The 20,754-nt window shown below is 44.3% G+C and overlaps 1 protein-coding gene across 17 annotated transcripts in view; it reads left to right on the top strand.

Moving 5' to 3' along the window:
* TRAF7 (TNF receptor associated factor 7) overlaps positions 1 to 20,754 on the top strand; it is a 58,312-nt gene that overhangs the window by 10,008 nt on the left and 27,550 nt on the right. For 2 of the 17 annotated variants that reach the window (XM_027862722.1, XM_027862713.1), the window contains exons 2-3: positions 17,795 to 17,948; positions 19,492 to 19,610. The exons of 4 other annotated variants lie outside the window; for them this stretch is intronic. In XM_027862722.1, the coding sequence (XP_027718523.1) occupies positions 19,530 to 19,610 (81 nt within the window). In that variant the 5' untranslated portion in view covers positions 17,795 to 17,948; positions 19,492 to 19,529. Of the gene's footprint in view, positions 1 to 7,257; positions 7,341 to 7,378; positions 7,521 to 17,794; positions 17,949 to 19,491; positions 19,611 to 20,754 lie in introns of those variants that run through there. 11 more of the 17 variants (XM_027862715.1, XM_027862714.1, XM_027862718.1 and 8 more) reach the window with 11 other exon arrangements.

Raw genomic sequence — 20,754 nt, 5'->3', positions numbered from 1 at the left:
TCTCTCTCTCTCTCCCTCTCTCTCTCTCTCTCTCTGTCTCTCTCACACACACACTCTTTGCTAGGGCTCTCATTTCTCAAGTTCTCTTGTATTATATCTATGTTCATGTTGTGTCCTCTCACTAGACTGTAAACTTCTTGAGAGCAGGTACTATTTTCTTTCCCCTTTTACCTTTCTGTCCTTGTGCCTTTCATCCCTTTAGTACACTGTACACAGAAGGCACATAATAAATGTTTGTTGAATTGAATTGAATCAAAGGATAGGTGGGACTGTGTGAAAAGAGTTACAGAGAATCCAAGGGTGGGTATTTTCTGAGGGAAGAAGGAAAAAAGAGCACAGGCGAAGGAGACAGTGATGGAGGGGTGAAGAATAATAGTGCTAATTGAGGGAATTGTACTCCTATGGAATGAAAGCATCTGCTCGTAAGCATCATTAGCCAGAGGTAGCTATTAATCTTGGCTGAGAAAAGGGCAAGAAACCTTTTTTCAGCTAATAACACACAAGCCAAGTTTGAATGGAAGGACCCTCCGGTATGCATCACTGAGCCAGCAATAAAGGAATGTTTCATGAGATGCCTGGTTGAAAGTAGATGGAGTTTAAGTAGTTTCTGTCTGGCAGCATGAATAAGATGGGACCCCTGCCTGCAGCAGTTATTACATATAAATCCAAAGAGAGGTTAGGATGAGGGGCGGGGAGGGAAAAGACATTGTTGTAACTAAAGGTGATGTGAAAAAAGAGATATCGGTAAGAAAGAAAATGTTTTGAAACGTAACGGTAGGGTCCCTCCCAACCAGGAACAGCAGCATCTTCATCCTTTTGCCTTTGGGGATGAACTGTGGTCACAGTAGCAAAGGAGGTTGGGGGCACAGGGTAAGTTGAGGATGAAGGGGTGATATCTGGAGAAAAAAATTAAGGGGTGAAAGGGGATTATACTGGGAGAAGGAGAAAGGGAGAAGGAGAATGGGGTAATTTATCTCACAAAAAAAAAACAGAAAAGAAAAGGCTCGTACAGTGGAGGGGAAACGGGGGAAGGTGAGAGGGAATGAGTGAATCTTATTCTCATAGGATTTGATTTAAGGAGGGAATAACATACACACTCAAATGGGTGTGGAAATCTGTCTTACACTACAGGAAAATAGGGGGGAAAGGGGCAAGAGAGTAGGGGAATGATAGAGAGGAGGGCAGATTGGGAAAGGGGGTAATCAGAAGCAAATACTTCTGAGGAGGGACTTGGCCAAAAGAAAGACTAGAATAAATGGGGGGGCAGGGTAAGATTAAGGGAAATAGAGTTAGTTTTTCACAGCATGTCTACTATGGAAGTGTTTTGCATAACTGCACATGTATAGCCTATATTGAGTTGCTTGCCTTTTTCAATGAGGGTAGATGGGGAGGGAGGAAGGGAGAAAATTTGGAACCCAAAGTTTTAAAAACACATATTTAAAAAAAATGTTTTCACATGCAACTGGGAAATAAGAAATACAGGAAATGGGATACAGAAATCTATCCTGCCCTACAGGAAAATAGAAGGGGGAGGGGATAAGAGACGGGGGAGAGATAGAAGGGAAGGCAGTCTAGGGGAAGGGGTATTCAGAATGCATGCCATCTTGGGGTGGGGGGAGGGGTGAGATGGGGTGAAAATTTGGAATTCAAAATCTTGTGGAAATAAATTTATTAATATAAAAAAACCTAAAAAAAAGAAAGGAGGTTGGATTTGGATATGGGAGAGGAAGGATTCTGTTGCATTTATTTCATCTGGATCAAATCCCACTTCTTACACATACTGTCTTTGTGACTTAGGGCAAGTCATTTCACCTCCTTGGGCCTCAGTTTCCTTTTCAGTAAAATATGGAGGTTGGACAAGATGGTTTCTGAGGTTCCTTCCAGTTCTTTCTGAATCAAAACCTCTGGGTGTTGTTGCTGCATCCTCTTCCTAATGTCCAGTCAGAACATAAACTGTGTTCTAGGGAATTGTTCCTATGCTGAGAAATTCATGAAGTATTTATGAATACATAATCTTTTATTATTTGACCTTTGGTCAAGGCATAGAAGACTGTGTTCCAAATCAAAATTCAGTGATACTTTAATGATGGAGAAAGGGACCCTGCCAGAGACCATAGGGACCCTCTATAGAGGTACAAAGTTTCCAGTATGAGAATTATTCAGATCCAGACGTTTCTAGTGCATTATCACTATCAGATTTGGGTTATTTACACATTTTTAAATAGAGACAATCAATTCAGGTCAGGGCAGTAGTCGCTTTGTAATTTAATACAATATTCCTATTTGTATCCCTCCAATGATACACATACTCACTCAGGATCCTTTAAGGTTTTAAACAGTTTCCTTTGGGGACTGAAATATTCCTTTTGATGTGTGGGTTTTTCTCTCTCTGTCTCTTTGTCTCTCTCTCTCCCCCCCTCCCTCCCTCCCTCTCCCTCTCTCGTCCTCCTCCCTCTCTCTCTCTCTTTTCCCTATTCACTCTCCATCTCCCTTTCTGTCTCCTTCTCTGTCTCCCTCTCTATCCCCTCTTCTCTCCCTCCCTCTTCCTTTCTTCCTCTCCTTGTGGCACCCATAACTGAGTTCCACAGTGCATGCCCTGTCTACCCTTTTTCCTTAACCAAGCTTTAGGAGAGCTTTTTTTGAGCATTGATCTCCTGAGACATCTCAGCACTAGTTGGGGTGAAGTTGTTCTGCATGCCCTCTGCCAAAAAGCCAGGGCTGATTCTGGGGAAGAAAACACAGCAAGGACAAAGAGGTTTTGGAGTCTCCTCCTCTCAGTTTCCTGTTCTTCGAGGAGCTTCTAGGATGACTGGGCAACTTCCTAGTCTGGAGAAGAATTGGTTCTAAAGGCTATTTGGCCCAGATATTGCCATAGGATATTTTAGGAGTAGACAGGCAGGTTTTCTGGTGTGAGTTTGGAACTTTTTTTTTCTTATGGAGAGCTAGTAAATGTGGCTTTGACCTGCATTACAGGCCAGGCACACAAGATTTCTGACAGAGATACTCCAAATCAAGTGAGGTAGGAGTCCAGACAGACACTTTTCAAATGGCACTTTCCTTTTCCTGAAGGTCAAATAAGGAAACTCTGAGCAGTTGGAGGTGAGTGTCACTTGGGAGCCTTTCCTGGTGCTGTTTCCCGATTTTGTGTTTCAGGCTGGAAACTTTGTTAATGGAAAACTAACTTCCTCTGGGGTTCTGTGAATTTATCTAAGTGGCTTCCCAGCCTGGGCCCCATAGACAGTCCTTTCTTAAAGTGAAGGAGGCACAGTTGGAAATATAATCCCATGATGATAATACTGAGACTCTGAGGGTTTCTTTTTGGATTTAGCAACTTCTGCCCAGCCTGTTAGTACATTTATTCAGTCAGCAAATATCAACTGCGTACTATGTTCTAGGCACAGTGTCAAACAAGTCTGGTGATACAAAGACAAAAAGCAAATAGGCCCCAGTCCTCTAGGAGTTTGAAATCTGTCAGAGCTATCATATACACATATATTTATGTCCAAAATTTATACCAAATCGACATGTGTAAGTATATACAGGATAATGGGGGGGAGAGGTGAAGCTAGGAAGATCAGGAAAGGCCTTGTGTAGGAGATGGTACTGAGCTGAGCTTTAAAGGAAGTTAGGGCTTCTGAGAGCTAGAGGTGAGGAGAGAATGCATTTCAGACCCCTGGGCAGCCAGTGAAAAGTCGTGCAGATAGGAGCTAGAATGTCATATATGAGGAACAGTAAGAAAGACAGTTTGGGTGAGGAGCAGAGTGCGTGAAGGGAAGTAACATGAAGTTAGAAATGTTAACATATTACGTAGTCATATAAAGTCAGAAAAGTTTGGACCAGATTGTGAAGGGCTTTATATGTCAAAGAGAGAAGTTTGCATTTGATCCTAGGGAACCCCTGTAGTTTGAGGGGGGAAGTGACACAATGAGACCTGTGTCTCAGGAGAGTCACGTTGGCAGCTGTGCCGTGCTGAGGATGATTGGAGAGGGTAGAGCTTTGTCTTTGGGAGACAGCACAGTTGGGGTCGTATCAGAGGCGGATCATTGTTTAGGCATACTTTTGCAGCAGAAGGAGCACGCTGGATTAGGAGTCAGTCAGTCAAGCATTTACTAAATACTTCCTGTGTTCCAGGCACAGTGCTAAACACAAGGGATACAAGAAAAGGCAAAAATAGTCCCGGCTTCAGGGAGCTCATATTCTAAGGAAGGAGGGTCCATGTAAATAACTAGATACTTGGAAGACGGACAGAGTAGGTGGAAGGTAATCTTTGAAGAGAAGGCAGGTTGTAAGCTGAGTCTTGAAAGAAGCTAGGGCTACTAGGAGGCAGAGGTGAGGAGGGACAGTATTTCAGTCATGAGGACAGGTAGTACAGAAGGCAAGGAGTCTGGGGGTGCACCATGTGCAAGGAACAGCAAGGACAGCAGCATAGCTGTATAGGAGGGGAGGAGTAACGTAGAAGAAGACTGGAAGGGCCAGGCTGCAAAGAGCTTTCAGTGCCCAACAGAGGAGTGTCTATTTGACCCTGGAGGCAATAGAGGGCCATAAGAGTTTACTGAGTGTGTATCTGTGGAGCTAGCATGGGGGGAGCATTGAGTGACATGGTCAGACCTGTGCTCTAGAAAAATGGTTCTCACAGCTGAGTGGAGAATGGATTGGCATGGACAAAGATGAGGCAGGGAGAACAATTAGAAGAGATTTGCAGTAGTCCAGGAGAGAGGTGATGAGGACCTGAGTTAAAGTTAGCAGAGAGAAGAGAGAAAGGGATATATGTGAGAGAAGTTGTGAAGGTAGAAAGGACAAGATTTGGCAAGAGATTTGGATATGTGGGGTGAGTGAAAGTGAGGAGGTGAGGATGATGCCAAGACTGTATACCTGGATGACTAAGTGGGGATTGGTGGCACCCTCAACAGTAATAAGGAAATTTAGAAGAGGGAGGATCTGAGAGGAAAGATGTATTTTGAACATGTTGAGTTTGAGAGGCCTATGGGACATCCAGTTTGAGATGTTCAAAAGTCAGTTGATGATATGGCACTGTGGCTTAGGAAAGAGACTAGGGCTAGATATGTGGACCTGGGAATCACCTATGTAGGAGATGATAATTGAATCCAAAGGAGGTGATGAGATCACTAAGTGAGAAGGTATAGAAGGAAAAGAGGAAAAGGACCTAGGCCAGAGCCTCGGGGATACCCTTAGTTAATGAATATAAAAGATGGATAATGAACCAGCAAAAGAGATTGAGGAGTACTTAAACAGTTGAACCAGGAGAGAGCAGTACCACATAAACCCAGAGAGAAGATGGTACTCCTGAGGAGATGGTGTTACAGGGAGGTCGCCAAAGATGAGGACTGAGAAAAAGGCCACTGGATCTGGCAGTTATGAGATTATTGGTAATTTTGGAGAGAATAGTTTCTTTTGAATGATGAGACCAGAAGCCAGATTGCTGAGGGCTTAGAAGAAAGTGAGAGAAGAGGAAGTGAAGGCAGAAGAACTGGGTTCTAGTCCTGGCTCTGTCTAGTTGTGTAACCTTAAGTAAATTTCATAATCTCTGTGCCTTAGAGAGTTTCACCTGTAAAATGAGGATAACTCAATCCTCTCTACATCCCAGGGCTCTTGTAGATTAATAATGATAGCAATAATGATGATAAAGATGATGATAGCTAGCATTTATATAGTGGCTACTATGTGCCAGGCACTTTGCTAAACACTTTACAAACATCTCATTTGAGTCTCACAACAACCCAGCATGGTAAGTGCTGTTATTGTTATTTTACAGTTGAGGAAACTGAGGCAAACAGAGGTTAAGTGACTTGCCCAAGAGCAGTATCTTGGGCCAGATTTGAACTCAGGTCGGCCATGACTTTGTGGCACTTTCTCTACTCTAGGCTTTATCTACTTACCTGCCTATTTACCTCCATTAGATCAGATTACATTAGATTAAAGCTACAAGGAACATTCAAGACCAACCAGCATAGGGCTTCATAACCTGGGATCTGTGGATAGATTTTAGAGGGTCTGTCAACTTGGATAGGGAGAAAAATTTACATCTGTATTTCAGTATAATTGGTTCCCTTTGTAATCCTATGTATTTTGTTTTGTGCACTGAAAATTTGAGCCCCTAGACTTCACTACACTGCCAAAGGGGTCCAGGACACAAAAAGGTGAAGAACTCCCCTGATTAGTACAACCACTTCTTTGTGCAGATGAGGAAGTAAGGCTGTTAGTATTTAGAGTCACCAAGAGCCTCGCACACCGCTCCGCCCTTCCCCCTCCCCCCCAGCCAAAAGCAGTCGCTGCCAATGCTAGAGGCAGAGTAGCCCTGAGCTGTTCTGTGCTGTGCTGTATGGTCACCCCACAGGATTCGTTTGCATTCATCCATGAGAGTTTGGGATCACTCTGCCCTGTCAGTCTATATAAGAAGCAGTGCAGTGTAGTGGAGAACTTTCAGAATCAGAGGCATCCAGGCCCAAACTCTGCCACTTACTGTTTCTGGACTCCTGGGCAAGTTACTGCTTCTCTCTGGGTCTCAGATTTCTCGTATGTAAAATGAAAGAGATTGAACTAGATCAGAGATGTCAAACAGAAACAATCCTACTGGCGAATAGTGACTTAGAAAAATCACAAATGAACATTATCTGGGGTGTATTGTATTTTTTTTTTCTTCATTAAATTACTTTTTAATCCAGTTCTTGAGATTAACCCTGCTAAACTAGATGATTTCTTCTAGGGTCCCTTCCAGTTTTAAATCCATATTCCTCTGATCAAGGCTTGAGGCTGTGTTAAGAGGGAACATCTGGATAACTGGGGGAGGAGAGAAGTCATGGATTGCAAAATCAAATCCTATTTGTGCTCAGCTTTTTAAAAACTTGAAATATCTTAGTATTGAGATTCAAAATACAAAAAAAAAAAAAGCCAATCGGCTTAGTTGGGAAAGCTGCTTCTCATTTCACAACTTAAATCTAGCCAGTGCCTTTCCATTGAGGATTCTTTCTGTGTAACTGAACATGTGAATAGAAACCTTTCCCCACCTTTCCCCCATATTCTTACTGCCCCTCCAAAGCTCAGGGCCTTTAAGATGAATCTGTTCCTGCTAATGAAGATGATGGGGGATAGTTTGCCTTCTTAAAATCATTCAGTTTGGGACAAACTCAACCCAGCTGCAGCAGGAGTTGTGATTGGCCGAGGCCTGGGGTTTTCCAGGGTGATTTGCATATTGTCCAGTTCTCTGCATGCCTTTCTGTTTACATCACTTCAGAGAGACACATAGAGGCACCCACGCAGATTGAGCAAGAGACATTTTGAAAGAGGATGAGTGTTCAGGACCAGCAAGACTTTCCTAGGAGGTAAAGTGTTTGTCCTTCTAGGCTTGGGGATAACAGTTGGGTCTATTTCAGCAGAGCTGCTGATGCTGCCACCACCCCCACCATCACTACAGGTTGGATATGTTGCTGATGAAATTGTCATTTTGCACTTTTCCTGTGGCAAACTATGATTCCTGGTAGCATATGGATATTAAAATTCAGGTTGGTTTATAATCAGCAAACTCTTACTGATCCAGCAGCTTAATTGTTTTTTGTTCTGTGATTGAAGTGGTAACCTAGGCTAAGGGGGATTTTGAGATGAAAGTAATTTCCAGTCTCTAACTCTGCATCTCTCACGGAACAATTCATTTCATGTTTCTGTAATGTGACTGCTGGTTGGCTAATTTGCTGCTAACTTGTTTTCTCAGCAAAATCTTGCCTTAGACATTTCTATACTTCCTTGATTTCTTTGCTCTAGACTTTGGACCCCTGGCTGAGAAGCCATTAAGACTGTACCTTAGCCCAAACTTGCTCAGATATTCTGCTGTTTGTCTTAACCTCCTGGATATAAAATAGTAGTTTGAGGTTGTTGCATCCTGTTTGAAATCCTTGTCAAAAACATGCTTGTGAGATCCTTTGAGTTTTGGGTTTTCTTTTGTGTGGAGGAAGTAAATACCTGTTTCATACCTGAGGCTGGGGGGGGGGGGGGGACTGCGCCTTTAAACTGGCAATTTTCCCTATGTGAAGAACTTCTCGATCTGCCCTAGAAGCAAAGCTGTAGTTTTCATGTTTGTGCCAGCTGCAGTGTCCTAGTTAGAGCCGTGCGGTCCAGGGTTTCCAGGGTTTCGAGGCACAGCTAGCAGAGAACAGAAGGGAGACCCTGAGGGCTGTCCTAGTTTTGTTTTGTGTGTGAACCAGACAGCACGCAGGCGAGGAATTGAAGTCACATGTTTTCCTGAACAGAGACTGCTAATGATTGTCCTCAGCTTGTAGAAGCTGGCTGGCCTTTTGACCCTTGGCCTCTCACCTTTTGTAGTACCTTTTCTTTCCCCTAATAGATTTTTGGAGACTCTAGAGGATGCCAGGCATACTGCTTAATGCTTCATCTACCATGCTAACAGCCCGGTAGAATTTTTACAGTGCTACCAAGAGCCTGCATCCACCCCTGAGCTAGTGTGACTTAGGTTTGGATTCAGCCTCAAGAGTAGATTCAGAATCCCTAACACTGGAAGGGACTCTAAAAATCATCCAGTCTAACCTTCCCATTTTGTAGGTGGAGAAACTAAGATCCAGAGAGAGTTAATGACCTGAATCCCAGTTATGTGGAGAGCTGGGGTCCAGGGCTGCATTTCTTTTATTCCACCCACTTGGGGATGAAGTCATACTTTGGGTTGGAATGGGTCATACAACCATGTAGCCATTCTGGTTGGAAGTGAAGGCTCTCATCTTTCCTTCTAGCCCTAGGAATGAACAGTACAGGGGGTGGGGGTGGGGGTGGGGAGGTGTGCGTCATTGTCTTGGAGCTCTGCCTCAGGTTTCTTCTCATTTCAGATTATTTGAAAAGGCTGCAGGTAAGCCCCATGTACCTTCATTCCGAGTGGCTCTTCCCAACGGTGAGCACTCATCTTCTGTAAGCCTCTCTTTGCCCATACGGCACTGTCCTGTTCCATTTATCTGAGGAGCTGTAACACATAATGCTCATCCCACAGGACTGTCACTTCCTTGCCCCCTTTAAGACTGTGGATGGTTTGTGTTTATAGGCCTATTTGGGATGTTTCAACCAGTCAATCAGTCACCATTTCCTGGATGCAAGGTATTAATCTGTTTGCTCGTGTAATCTCTGGTACAGTGGAAAGAACACTGGCTTTGGAGTCAGAGGACCTTAGGTTTGAATTCTTTCTCCGACACTCTCTGACCTTGGCAAGTCACTTAACTGCCCTGGGTCTCATCTGTGAATTGAGGGGACTGGACTCTATGGCCTTTGAGGTCTCTTTCAGCTCTACGATCTGTGACTGTGTAGAAAAGCAAACACTTGGACCTTGCCTTCACAGAGCTGCCAAATTAATTAGGGAAGTGAGACATATGCAAAGGTGAACTAATATTATCAAGTGAGATATGACAAGTGCCAAATGAGTGGAAGAGACTCCAAGCCATTTGTTCAGAGGAGGGAGAGATCACTGTGAGCCTAGAAGGCTTCCTGGCGGGGGTAGAGTTTGAGTGAGAAACCGTATTTATTGTGGAGGGGAGGGATGGGAGCAAGCATTCCAAGGGGAATTCTGTGAGTACAGGTGCAGAGACAGGCATACACTTAGGAGTGTTTAGGGAACAGTTAAGAGACTGGATGGAGTGAGGTTTTATGTGGGGAGATGTAGCTGTGTTCATGTTAATACCATCCACGTGGTCCCAGTCAACTGTAGACTAGAATTCAGAGATGTGGGTCTGAGTCCCAAGTTTGTTGTATACTTTGGATCAGTCACTTTCAGAGGCTCTGTTTCTTCACCTGTAAAATGAAAATGATAGCCCCTGCCCTGCCCTGCCCTGCCTACCTCACGGGGATGTTTTGAGCATCAAGTAAGATAACGGGAAAGCACCTTCTAAGCTGTGAAGTCAACACAAAGAGGGGCTGGTGGTGTTCTTACATAGATCTTTATTAGAGAGATCATAGGCCTCTAACAGGTATCCTCTTCACCTTCATACCTTCAAATAAGGAACTTTGGAGAATTAGCTCATGATCCTAGCAAACATTAACTGGCTCATTTTAGTTTTCCTATTGAAAGTGAAAGATCTGTAACAGTTGGGATTTAGTGTGATCACCTTTCAGCCTCTCTTAAAAGCCCCCTTCCTCATGCTGACTCAGCTTCATTTCTGGAACATTTGTAGTCCCTGCCCTCAAGGAACTCTTATCACAAATACATAAAAAGGGCACACACACACACACACACACACACACACACACACACTCACAAAATAAGTTGGCATTTGAAACTTCAGTCCATAGTACAGTAACATCTTCCTTAAGACACAAAATTGTGTTGTGTATTAGAGCCCTCTATGTTAGTATGTAGCACTAGGAACCATGAAATGTCAGAACTGGGAAGTAAGTTGGGGATCATGTAATTTGACCCCCTCGTTCTACTGATGAGGAAACTAAAGCCCAGATGGATACAGGGACTTGCCAAAGATCATACAATGAGTTAGCGAAAAGAGCACTGGACATAATAAGAGCAGAAGAGCTAAATCTGACTCCTAACACTCCTATGTCAATAAATGTTTCTCAGTTAACTATATGCAAGGCACTTGGGAAACAAAGGCAAATATTAAACAGTCTTTCCCTTCAAGGCATTTATTTTCCACATTGGTGTGACCAATCAGTTTAGGTTTTGCAGTGACCAAGAAGAGCCAGATGGCTGTGGTTGCTTAGCTTGGGCTATGGGACAAGAGCTCTATACCCGGAAAGGGTCCCATCTGAGAAGGAAGCAGTGTTTGAAGGCAGATATGTGGTAGGGGTGAAGGGGTCAGACAGAATCTGCTACAAAAGCTATTTAGCCCAAGACATTCTTATCCCTTAATAGTTTATGTCTGAAGGGAACAATACTTTTCAGTCCCATTGGTTTATGGAATTGTCAGGCTTTTTCCTCTCCAATCCCAGGCAGGAATTGCTGCTGGTCTCCTTGCCAGGCTAATGGCCTTCACCCCACCACCCCACCACCACCATTATCACCCACCAGCTTGAGAAAAATTCTGGCACCTAGGGATCTCCCACTCTTAGACTTAGTGCTGTGGTTCCAGTATAACACTATCCCCACCCACTCCTCCATCTCATGTCTCATTAGCCGCTTCTCTTCTAAGGCCTCTGTCACTGAAGGGACCAAGGCTCCCTGGCCTGGACACAAGACAGGCTGAACTACTAATGGTCATCAGATTTGTTGGAATCAAAAAGCTTCCCTGGCTCTGGTGGTCTGCTGGTCAGACAAGATATGAAGATGGGTGAGAAAAGTCTCTGAGGAGAGTGGATGGCCCTGGACACAGACTGGGCGGTGGTGGTCAGTGCCTCAGAGCACTGGGTGCTCTGATGAGCCTGTCAGTAATAATGACAATGATAGAATTTATGTAATGCTTTAAGGTTTTATATATATTATCTCATTTTATCTCCACAATTCTGTTAAGTAGGTACTATTATTACCTCCATTTTACAGATGAGGAAACAGAGGTTGAAAGCAGTTGAGTGATTTGCCCAGGGGTCACCTAACTACACATAATTAAGTATCTGAGATGGAATTTGAACTCACTCAGGTCCTCTGACTCCAAGTCCTGTCTCCTTTATGCCTAATTCTTAGGAACTCCTTGGTCATCCCAGCTTGCTTGGGAACTCTTCTTGGGAAGCCCTACATACAGGCTTGCTACTCTCTCCCTACTGCTTCCCTTTTCTTTTTTTTTGTCAGAAACTGGGAAGTCACGTTCAAAGTCAGCTGAGAAGTTGTGGGCCTTGGCCATGGACCTGTAGAGTCTCATGCTTGCTTTCAAGTATAATTCTTACACTTAGGAAAAGATATAACAGTGATGAGACTAGATTGGGGAACATAGCCACTTAGCCCTCTTGTGCTATTGTAGGCCATTCAGAAGGAAATCTGGCGTAGTGTCATGGAAAGATCACTGTATTTGAAATCGAGACCTAGATTCGGGTCCAGTTCTACTCCTTACTACTCATGTGACCTTACCTCTCCAGGTTTCAGTTTCTCCATCTGTGCAATGAGAAAGCCACTCTGAAATCCTGTGATACTAGACTTGGGGGAGCTGTGGGCTTAGCAATGAGGTACAGTTTTCTTTCCTAAGAGATGACAAGGTGGGTTGTTTTTTGTAACAGAATGTCAATGATTCAAGTTCTAGTGTAACCCATAAACAGACCTTTGGTGGTAGAGCCATGGGGAGCCATACCCTCATGACTCATAGAGTTCCTGATGCTGCCCATGGGACAAGGGAAATTGGCTAGAAGCCCAGCAGGATTGGCCTACCCCCCCTCCCCCAACCCGTGCTTTCTATGTGGCTCAGTAGAGTAGCCACTAGGGTTCACCAGTGGCCTCATCATGGATCAGGGACACAAGGGACACTTTTTAGTAGCACTTTTTATAATGCATCTGGTGCCATGAGGACATGGAGACTTGCACTCCTCACAATCCCTCCTGTTTCTTTTTTTGCCACCAGCAAATCCAAGTCCTCACTTACTGGAGCTGCTCAAATCTCAGATCACCTGATAGGAAGAAGCCACCCAATTCACACAATTTTCTCTGTCTCTGCATTTTCCCTGGAGAAGTAAGGACTAGTCCTGTGATTTCAAGTATAGAGAATTTCCATAAGAAGCAGTTCCTTCTACCAGTGCAGGCAATTTATCATCTTAGAGAATTGCCTAGTTCTCCATGGCGGGGTCAAACTCATGTAGAAACTGATCCCTTTGGATTATTTATTGACTTAGAAAACCAGAAATTAACATTATCTATGTTGTATTTTTATTTATTTTACTATTTCCCAATTGCATTTTAATCTAGTTGAGGCTGTACTGTGGCCTTCAAGCACTGAGAGGTTTAGTGACTTGCCTAGAGTCACACAGCAAATATTTGTCAGAGATAGGACTGGAACTCAGATGTCCTGGCTTCAAGGCTAGCTCTACCAGACTGCCTTTGTGTTTCCTAGTAACAGCACAAATAAATACACTCAGCTATTTAAAGAAGATTACCATAAGATACCACATGAGGGTTGTCTACACTGGGGGAGAAGGCATCATAACAAATCAAAAGAGCAATAGTTTTACAATTTACAAAACTTCTTATGATTAATTCTGACCCTTAGTAGCATGACAAAACATATGGTCTATTCTCCTTAGTTCCTACCTGCCTTTTTTCTTGGCCTGGGCCCTGATAGTAACTCATTTCTAGTTCTTCCCCTGTGGATTTGGTTGGGCAAGGGAAGCCCTCTGGAATCTGGTCATCCAACCCTCACTATGTCGTGGGAACCTAGGACCTAGAAGAGACCTTTCTTCTACAGCTTCCTCTCACCATTACTCTTAGAATTTGTAACCCATTGCTTACCTGCAAAATGTGGGGGGTGGGAGTGGGGATTGAACTAGATTATAAGGTCCCTTACAGCCCTGTGACCTGTGGATATTTTGAAAGAGCAGAACCAGACAGAAGATTCAGTTTGTAGAATCTGTTTCAAGATACTTGGTGTAGCAGGTAGAGTCCTGGGCCTAAAGTCAGGAAGGCTTATCTTTCTGAGTTCAAATCTGGCCTCAGATACATACTCCTGTGTGACCCTGGGTGAATCACTTAACCCTGTCTGCCTTGGTTTCCTCTTCTGTAAAATAAGCTAGAGAAGGAAATGGCAAACCACTCCAGTATCTTTGCCAAGAAAATCCAAAATGGGGTCACAAAGAATTGGACACAACTCAAACAACTGAACAACAATAACACCAGTAAGAACAGAGTTGAGGCAAAGGGAAAAGTAACCCATTGGCCGTGGCCTGGGGAGGCCTATTCTGTTCTCAGCACTCCCAGAAAAAAAAAAAAAAAAAAGAGAGACCCCATCAAGTCTCAGTCTAGTGCCACCTCCTTCTTCCCTGGAGGCATCTCCATGCTCTGGCCCTGTCAGAAACTACTCTTCCCCTTGCCTCAGCTCGATTCTTGCCAAAGAATATTCCCCAAGCCGGATCTTCTGTCTGGTTCTTTTCTTTCGCAAACTTCAGAGAATTACAGCATTCTAAAGGGACCTTATCATCTGATTCAAAACCTTCATTTTCCAGAGAAGTGGAATCTCGTACCCAAAATAGCGAGTAGTGAGTCCAGGATCTGAATTCAGGCTTTCCGACACCAAGTTCTAAACTTGCCACTACACCATAAATGGCCTCTTCCATCTAAGCCTGTGGCCTTAGCCCTTTGGACTAGGCCCATGTCAGACTCCTCTAATTCTCATCATCCATTTCTTTACTATGTGTCTGCTCATTCCAAATTAACTTGTTTTCTGGCTCTCACCCTGTGCTCCTAAATAAATTCCTAATTCCCAAATATTGGCCTACCAAAGTTCATGGACGTACCTAGGGACCAAATGAGATTCTTCTCTTTTCCAGCTACCTTATGCTGCCTCAGAAGCACAAGGCTCTCATGTGGGCCTGTGGATCCTGAAGGCGACATGGTATTGTAATACAGGACTACATGACATTATCCAGAATCATCAGCATATTGTCTCTCCCTCACCTTCCCCAGCAATTTGACCAAAGTCATGTCACCACAGAGTATTATCAGTGCCAAAAAATTCATATCTCTCTGGTATAGAGATTTATTTTTTAATAAGTCAAATGACCTATTTAAAAGTGAGAGTTTAAGACTTTAAACTTTTAAACTTTGAAAAAGGCTTTTACAATGGAGAGGAAGTGGGGGAAGGTGAGAGGGAATGAGTGAATCTTATTCTCATTGGATTTGGCTTAAGGAGGGAATATCCTACACACTCAATTGGGTGTGGAAATCTATCTTACCCTACAGGAAAATAGGGGGGAAGGGGATAAGAGACTGGGGGGATGATAAAGGGGAGGGCAGATTGGGGGAAGAGGTAAGCAGAAACAAACAATTCTGAGGAGGGACAGGGTCAAAAGAGAGAATAGAATAAATGGGGAGCAGGATAGGATGAAGGGAAATATAGTTAGTTTTCCACAACATGACTACTATGGAAGTGTTTTGCATGACTACACATATATAATCTGTATGCATGTATACTCCCATGTATAACCATTTTGAAGTTGCTTGCTTTCTCAATGAAGGTGGGTGGGGAGGGAGGAAGGGAGAAAATTTGGAACCCAAAATTTTATAAGCAAACATTAAAAATTGTTTTCACATGCAACTGGGAAATAAGATATATAGGCGCTGGGCTATAGAAATCTATCCTGCCCTACAGGAAAATAGAAGGGGAAGGGGATAAGAGAAGGGGGTGGAATACAAAGGGAGGGCAGATTAGGGGAAGGAGTATTCAGAATGCATGCCATCTTGGGGTGGGGGGAGGGATGGGATGGAGAGAAAATTTGGAACTCAAAATCTTGTGGAAGTGAATGTTGAATAAATTAATAAAATTAAATTAACCAGTGGAAAAAATTAAAATATTAAAATTAAAAAATAATAAGAGAAAAAAGTTAAAGTTTAAGTGAATATTAGCACAGAGGGCACAATTTTCAAATGTGGAAGGTGTACAATTAAGTTTTTAGCCCTTGTTCAGGACACACAGATGCCTTCTGGCTTAGGTTTGGGGTTTGAGCCACTGTACATAGAAGTGAGGCAAGAAGACCCAAGTGTGTTCAGGAGCAGCAGCGGCCTGGATTGTTTCTAGTTGTTTATTTAAAACTTTTACTAGCCCTCAGCCTGGCTTTTTTTTTTTAAACCAAGACTAATTTTTCTCAGGGCCCTGTGGCCTGGTGACTGGGGCTGATTATATAATAATGAGAGCTCAAATTTATAAAAGTTTGCAAAGCACTTCAGATGCATTGTCATATTTGATCCTCAAAGCAGCCCTGTGAAGTAGATACTGCAGGTATGATTAGCCCTATTTTACAGATGAGAAAACTGAGGCTCAGAGAGAGGAAGTAGCTTGCCCAGGGTCACAGAAGCTACTAAGTATCAAAAGCAGGATTCAGATCCAGGCCTGCTGCCATCTCCATGTCCGCTGCTCTTCCTATTATACCAAACATAGCTCACACACTTTGAACTAAGAGGCAGCAGGGCCCTTTAGAAAGGAATCCAGAGTTTCTTAGGAGAGTCAGAAGAATGAAGGGATGGCATTCTGCAATGTGGGGTGCATGAGGTGCGGGTTCTACCTAGATTTGTTGGCCATGGTGGGACCAAACATGAGGATCTGACCTTGAGCCAGAAACCCCAGCTGAAATAAATGTCCAATTTAGTTCAACACACCATTATTAATCACCTACTATAGGTACAGGCCCTATGCTGGGTCTTGGGGGATTTAAGGTGAACGAATGAAAAAGAATTTATTGAACATTTACTATATGCCAAGCAATGAATTTTAAATAGTTTTAAAAAGAATTAGGCCCTGCCCTCAAGGATCTTACATTCTAATGGGGAAGATAACACACAAGGAAAGTGGTGATTAGGAGTGGCTTGTCCTGAGAAGGTGGCAGACAGATAGTGAGATGGCCTGGGTGAGGGACTGAATGGGACGTGAAGCTGTGGCCTGGTCTGGTGCCTAGGCCAGCTTTAGATGGTGGGGTAAGCAAACTGCTTTGTACACATTCAGTCACCAATCAGCTGAGTTGGGCATTAGGATAGGAGATTAATCAGACATGGTCCCTGCCCTCCCAGAGCTTATACTAGCGTCAGAAACTATTTCCTAACTATTAGAACTCTGCAAAAATGGAAATGCCTGCAAAGGGAGTGGGTTCCCTTTTTCTAGAGGTCTTCAAACAAAGGCCTGATTTTGTTGTAGAGAAGATTCTTGGTCAAGCGTGAGACTAGATGGCCTCAGAAGCCCCTTCCAGCCGTCAGATTCTGTGATAAACACATAGATTTAAGCAATTGTATGTTAGAATGACACCTGTTTAGAAGAATTCAAAAAGACATGAGAGATTGGACGTAGTGAACAGATTGATGGAGCACAAAGAGCTCTGGACCTTGAACTCAGAAGACCTGAGTTCCAATTCAAGCCCAGCCACTAATAATTGGCCGAGTGACTTTGGGCAAATCATTTCATGTCTCTGAGTCTGTTTCTTCATGTGTCAAATGGGATGTTAATGCTAGCTGTAATTACCTCGCAAGACTGTGAAGAAAAGGCTCTGTAAACTGTAAAGTACTACATAGAAATGTGACGTTATTAAGAATTATTATTAAAAGAGGGAAATCCCGTCAAATGTTGATTGCACCCTATTTGCATTATCCTTCACTGTGAATTTATAGTTGTTATTTTAGAATTAATAACAATACTCTTAATGTGTTGTTTTTTAAGGAACTGGTCCACATTGGGCAATATTTTTCTCTTCTCTCTGCTGCCTTTGCTCTTGGCTGGGGCCCAGGCAACAGAGCAACATTCATCCTTGGCTTCTAAGCCTAGGCCTCACACATGGCCCCAAGAGAGGGAAAACAGTGCCTTGCCCAAACAGCTCAGCCATGTCTTAACGAGGCCTCTGAGCGAGGCCTGGGGAGCACAGCCCCCTTTCCATCACCAGGGCTTTCTAACTAAAACTCCTGTGGAATCTTACCCTCTCATCTGTGTGGTCTCAAATCTTATTTTTTTCCCAGCCAAAAAAACATACCCACATAGTTGCTTCATCCAGCAATCCCCACAACAGAGCTCTTGGGTGGGTTGGGTAGGGAGAATGTGAAGTTTGCTGCCTCAGTGGTCCCCAAAACCAGCATTTGCCCTGGATGTGACTTGTCTCTGCACCAGGAGGGTCCCCCCTCCAATCTCTGAATCATCTCATGGCTAACCCTTTTGTTTCTGCTGGTTTCTAGCAGCCTTGACAAATGAGGATCAATGGCAGGGGTGAGGTTGGAGCTAAAGTAACTGTCCTGCCTCTCCCTGTCAGACTTCAATCACTACTCAGAGCAAAGAGATGGACCAACGCTAGAAGATTTGAGGGTATGGTGAGGGCGAGGGACAGTAAAGGTACGGAAAAGAGAATTGGGCAGCACGGGTCGAGTCTGTTTCCACCTCTGCCTGTATCTGTCACTTCTCTCATTTCCTTTTGGTTGTCTGCTTTGAAGTGGGCCAGACTCCCAGCCTTCCCGGGCTGTCTCCTCTTTTGTCTTCTTTCTGAGAACACCCAGCACCAGGAATGAGATCCTGTTGTCTGTAGGGATAACTAGATTGTCTCTCTGCTGCCCATTTATATTCTTCTCTGGGCCAGCTTCTCCCACTCTGTGGACCAGGCCTCGGGGGCAGACATAGCCCAGTCTGCCCTTTGGTAAGGAAGAAATACGTTCCTGAAGCAAAGTCTAAAGCTAAGCAGATGGAGGGAGTGGTGATCACCCAGCCTCCTCCTGACTAGTTTCCCTTTCACATGTTCTCAACCTCCTTGCATACACCCTACCTCCTGCAAACCCAAGGCTATTTGACCATTAGCATATGTTTCTGTTTTTAATTCAGGCACCAGTGTTAATAATCATAATATTCTCATAATTTTCCAAGTGTGATGGCTAGGCCTGGGTTCTAGTCTTGTCTCTGCCTTTAACTAGGTTGAATTACTGATCTGGGCACTTCACCGGGACAATGGGGCTAGTAATCCCTGGCCTACATACCTCACGGGGCTGTTATGAGGACCAAATGAGAAAATGAAATGAGAAAGCATGACCCAGAAAGCCCTGTCCACATATGAGTGTCAGTTAACTAACATGGACCAGGCACTGTGCTGGATGTTGGGATACAAGGAAAGGCCAGAACAGTCTCTGCCTTCCAGGATCTCACATATACATACAAGCTATAGATACTTAGGTCACCTTCCAAGATGACATAGCTAGTTGTGTGGCCTCTCTGAGCCTCAGCATGTTGGTAAATGTTTAGAATGATAGAATACATGTCTCCTGATTCCAAATTTAGTGGCATTTTTTTATATGCTACACTGCGTCATGTCACATCAGGGACTCCATCCTTATTCCTGTGGGATTCTACAGCATCTGCCTGCCTTCAAGGCTGATTCTAGAGGGTAAGGCCACTGGCCTTTTAAAGTCAGCGACAAGGCTCAGCTTGGAGATAAGTGCCATCTGCAGAATGTGGAATTGCTATTGTGGGCAACAAGAGGGAAGTCTCCCTGCCCACCCTGAGCATATGATGACTCTTCTCTCTTCCTCCTCCACACCTCCTCCATCCCCCACCCCCCATCACTTCCTCTGCACTGCTGAGAGGCTGTGTTCAGGGAAGAGGGAAGGAAGTGTCTCGATCCTGGGTCTCAGACACCCGAACGAGAGTCAGGAAGTGAGGCCTTTGAAATGGGATTGGCTGTCTGAGGGTGATGGGAAAGGAAGGCCATTAGCCTGATCCGAGTTCAGACTGAATCCTGCCCAGCCTCACCCAGGTGCTCACGGGCAATCGACACTGTAACTGCTTAGTTTCACACTGAAGGGAGCGATTGGGTTGGTGACATGCTGGCCAAAACTTTGGAGTCTGCTTGTGTTCTTTAAAGAAACTTTTGCTTTTTCTCCCCTCCCCACAGAGAAAGCTGCCCGTGGATACTAAATGCTGCTCTAGATTATGAGCTCAAGCAAGAGTGCACGATATAATCGTTTCTCTGGTGGCCCAGCAAACCTCCCTCCCTCGGACAGCACAAACGGGGTAAGGGAGAGAGCAGGCACTCCTCTGAGTTGCTCCCAAAGCCCAGCTCAGGGGCTAGCCTAGAACCCCATCCCATTCTGTCTTGCCTGTTGATGGCTCAGAGAGAAACATCTTTCTAAGAAGGAGGGAGGACCAACATACTTTCGGTGTTGTCACTGGAGAGCCAACTTCTTTGTCCCTGTACGCTGTGCCAGACCTTACCACCACGGCCTGTCGTAGGTGAGGGGCTTCTCAGGGAACAAACAGCCAGTTCTGGAGCCAAGATCCTGCTGGTACAGATGACTGACTAGATGTGGGAGGAAGAGCCAGGGAGGGAGAGAGCTGCCTGGGCAGCATTTGGTATTTACGGAGGGCTTTACAGACACTTTGGTGAGAATAGCTGCTGGCCTTTCTGGCTGCTCCTGTGGTTCCCTGCTGGTGGCCACAGGTATAGAGAGTGCAGAAAACAGTGCTTCCCAAACTAAACCAACCACAGAACACTTTACGGGCTTGAGATAAATTTATAGAACCTGTCAATCCTCCTGGGAGATCTGGGGTTATGCAATACTGTTGAGATGAATAGGGATCTGGGAAATTTTGAAACAAAATAGAGGGGATTAAATGTACTTCCCTACCAAAAAAACTACCATGCACAAATTTTCAGATGCATTTGCAAATTTGATAATCTGTTAGAGCATAAAATGGCACTAGCCTAAAATTTTCATGCAATCCCCCAGTTGATGTTGGTGGAACAAACAACCTAACCAGGGTTTTATGAAACAATGTATAGGAGATGCTGATACAGAGGACAACTACTTGTTTTTACATTCTCTGGCCAGCCTTTCCCCTGTCCTGATTTCTGGGCACCAGTAGCCAGACCTCTATCTCTGGACCCACTGAACCCATCATCATCTGCCCTGGCTCCTGCCCGCCAGAATGGGGTCCCCGCCCAAGACCTATTGACTGTCCCATTGTCTTGGGGACCCTTATCTCAGTAGAATTTGACAGAACCGTATGCCTACCAGGTTAGTCCTGGCTGAGGCCAATGGCCTGGGGAACATAATTGTGTTCAGAAAACACAACTGTGGTTTTGGGAATGACAAGAACTCCTTGCTTGTCCGTAGCCTATGGCAGCCTACCTGTTCTACAGGACTGTGTGGAGAGA

This window comes from Vombatus ursinus, unplaced genomic scaffold (genome assembly GCF_900497805.2).
Source record: "Vombatus ursinus unplaced genomic scaffold, bare-nosed wombat genome assembly UNPS02014770.1, whole genome shotgun sequence".
NCBI classification, from domain to species: Eukaryota; Metazoa; Chordata; class Mammalia; order Diprotodontia; family Vombatidae; genus Vombatus; species Vombatus ursinus.
Note: the sequence above shows the minus strand (reverse complement) of the source record. Positions and strands in the feature narration are given on the sequence as shown.